The sequence below is a fragment of the Poecilia latipinna genome, unplaced genomic scaffold (assembly GCF_001443285.1).
Source record: "Poecilia latipinna isolate Pla-1442-1.1 unplaced genomic scaffold, P_latipinna-1.0 Scaffold1350, whole genome shotgun sequence".
Classification (NCBI taxonomy): domain Eukaryota; kingdom Metazoa; phylum Chordata; class Actinopteri; order Cyprinodontiformes; family Poeciliidae; genus Poecilia; species Poecilia latipinna.
The window spans coordinates 293,377-296,171 of record NW_015113966.1 but is presented as its reverse complement, the minus strand read 5'-3'; the positions used below and the strand labels follow the sequence as shown (position 1 = coordinate 296,171).

The following is a 2,795-nucleotide window of genomic DNA, read 5'->3' as shown; positions in this document are numbered from 1 at the left end:
TGTCATGTTTATGACAGTGTCATGACAGTCTTATTCAACCCTCTTCAAATAAAGTGTTACCGAAACAGTTTCTGTTAGCAGACAGATTCCACTTAAAGTTGGTGTAAAGAAGAAAAACCTGCTTATTTTTGATCAACAGCAGCAGAGCCTTGGCCTGAGAATGCAACCTTGTACCAACCGCTAATGGGTAAGTTGGAGGATCTGCAGAAACATTTTGCCTAAACGTTTTCTAATGTTGAAGCATTTCTCTGCTGCAGATGATCAGATCCTGCTCTCAGACCATGCCTCATCTCTTTCTGTTCAGGTAAAAGTTTGATTTCTGGATCTTTCTTTGCAGATATTCTTACTACTAATTCTGTGAAACCTCTACATTTATAAATACATGCAATGCAGCATAGTCAAAAACTGCTAGAGCCAAAAAATCCTTTAACACCAAAACAAAAAGTTATAGTTACCCCACTGTTGCCAACTTAGCAATTTTATATTTTGCGACATTTCCCACATTAAACACACTGATATTGCAGAAACCCTTGTTGCAATATCATGTTGTGCAGCTCTAGCTTCGCCTTTTCCAAGCCAGGGAAAGAGTTTTGACTTCTCTGCCTTTTCACATGCAGGCCTACCTCCGGATGTGTGGTCTGCCAATTCAGGTGGTCTGCAGATACAATGCTGAGTACATGTCACCCTCTGGTCAGTACACCCACCACAGGCGTCCCGCCATTCCAAGCCTACATTCCTGATGTTTGTTCTCTCCGTAGGGAAAATCCCCTTCATCCACGTGGGGAATCAGGTGGTGTCTGAACTGGGGCCAGTTGTGCAGTTCACTAAAGCCAAGGTGATAAAATTAGAGGTGTGCCGATCGATCTGCCACCGATCATAAAAAGGTGTATGATTTGTGATCGCCAAACACTCTCTTGTTGCCAATCACAAAAACCGATCACCTGTATGTCACTTTGTGTGCAGCTTATCTCCTCTTTCTCTCACACTGTGCAAGCACACAACAAATCCTAAGCAATGTGGTGAGGAACTTAAACGCTCAGTGATAATGGGGAAGTTTTTGTGTTTTGATGGAAAAATACTTCGGGGGTGAAGCATGTCAAAATATATCAACACAACGAGTCTAATATGACATTTAAAAACAAACAAACATACTTGATATAGTATGATTATATCGAGGCTCACTGCATGAAAAAAAAGACATCTGGAGTGATCAGACAGCAGGTAAAGCAGCACCCAAATGAGCGTGATGGTCAGAAAGATAAACAAATAGCCCGATTAATAATTAAAGACTTCGGGATGGCAGTGGAAGATGTTGGTTCTGCTCTTGCTGTTGGACCACCACGCCACGCTACTGGTGGTAATATTTCACAACCATTGCGCCGTTTCTGCTCCAACCGGCAGTGAACTCTCACATTTGAACGTCTGCTTAAAGCTGCACCTTGTAACTTAAACAAGATTTTACATATGTATTAAAACTTTTGCTATGTCCTAACATAAGACAGTTAATCTCTGGGGAAAATAATCAATCTCCTCTGCCTCCTCCCTGTGTTCTGCAGAATTACTCAGCTTGGTCAGAAACAACCAATCAGAACCATCATTAATCAGCTAGCCATGCCCTCAGAAAGTTTGGATTTAGTGACTCAGGATTGTTCATTTTGATGCAACCTGCATTTCACTTTAAATGAATGCTTCCTTTTTTATTTGACATTATTTCATGTGAGATGTATTTGACTTGTATATAATTTAGGCTGTTAAGAGCCTTACTCTTAAATATTGTTTTACTGATTGCAGGTTTTTCAGTTGTCCCTTTGACTGAATAGCTGCTGTATTGTACCTGCAAGTATTTTGCATGTTTTATGTCTAAATTAGATTAATTTATTGAGAGATAAATAAATTATTTTGCCAATAAATTATTTTTCTATTTTTCCAGATCACATAGTAGCATTTATATATACCTAAAGCGAAAAAACAGTCAATCCAGGTGATCATCATTGATCAACCCTCATTGATGACTGGTATCAGAATTGGCAGCAAAAAACCTGATTGGAGCATCCCTAGTTAAAACCCAAATCTTTCAATGTTTGTGAAGGTCGTTGAGCTTTGGCAGGATGCATCTTCCTCAGGTGACATGGAGTGATGCGTTTGTGGTTTCCAGGGCCACTCGCTGAGCGACAGCTTGGACGATGTCCAGCGAGCCGAGATGAAAGCGTACATGGAGCTGGTGTACAACATGCTGCTCACTTCTGAGGTAACAGTCAGACCCACACACTGATGCTTCAGCGCTGCAGCAGCTTCTCACCCAGCTTTTGTCTCCTCTCTGCAGCTGTTCGTCCAGTGGTGTGACGACGCCACAGCAGGCGAGGTCCGTCTTCCTCCTTCCTCAGATGTCAGAACCAAAAGCATGAATCTCTCTTATCCGTCTCCATTTGTGTGCAGATTTCTCGGCCCAGGTACAGCAGCCCGTACTCCTGGCCTCTCGGGAACATCCTGGCCTACCAGAAGCAGTGGGAGGTGCGCAGGAAGATGAACGCCATCGGCTGGGGAGGGAAGACGCTGGAGCAGGTTCAGACGGGCTGAAGCCTGATCAGATTTCAAAATGTTTTTAACATTGTTACGTCGACCAAGGGCACAACATATTCGAGGACACAAGACAAGAATGAGGGTTCAAAAAAATATATTTTATTCTTAAATTCTCTTGAACTTTTGTTTTTGGTTCAGCTGCTTTTGATTTTCTGTGAAGAAAAAGGAGAGTTAAATCTCCTCAGTTTCCCATGTCCAAAACGAAAAAAAGAAAA

The 2,795-nt window shown here is 42.0% G+C and overlaps 1 protein-coding gene across 1 annotated transcript; it reads left to right on the top strand.

Moving 5' to 3' along the window:
- The first annotated feature begins 78 nt into the window (after window positions 1-78).
- Window positions 79-2,577, top strand: mtx2 (metaxin 2). Its single transcript, XM_015056033.1, has 7 exons — window positions 79-187; window positions 258-304; window positions 618-690; window positions 759-835; window positions 2,156-2,248; window positions 2,324-2,362; window positions 2,437-2,577. The coding sequence occupies exons 1-7, from the start codon at window positions 184-186 to the stop codon at window positions 2,575-2,577; spliced, it is 474 nt and encodes a 157-aa protein (XP_014911519.1). The 5' UTR covers window positions 79-183.
- Window positions 2,578-2,795: the final 218 nt, after the last annotated feature.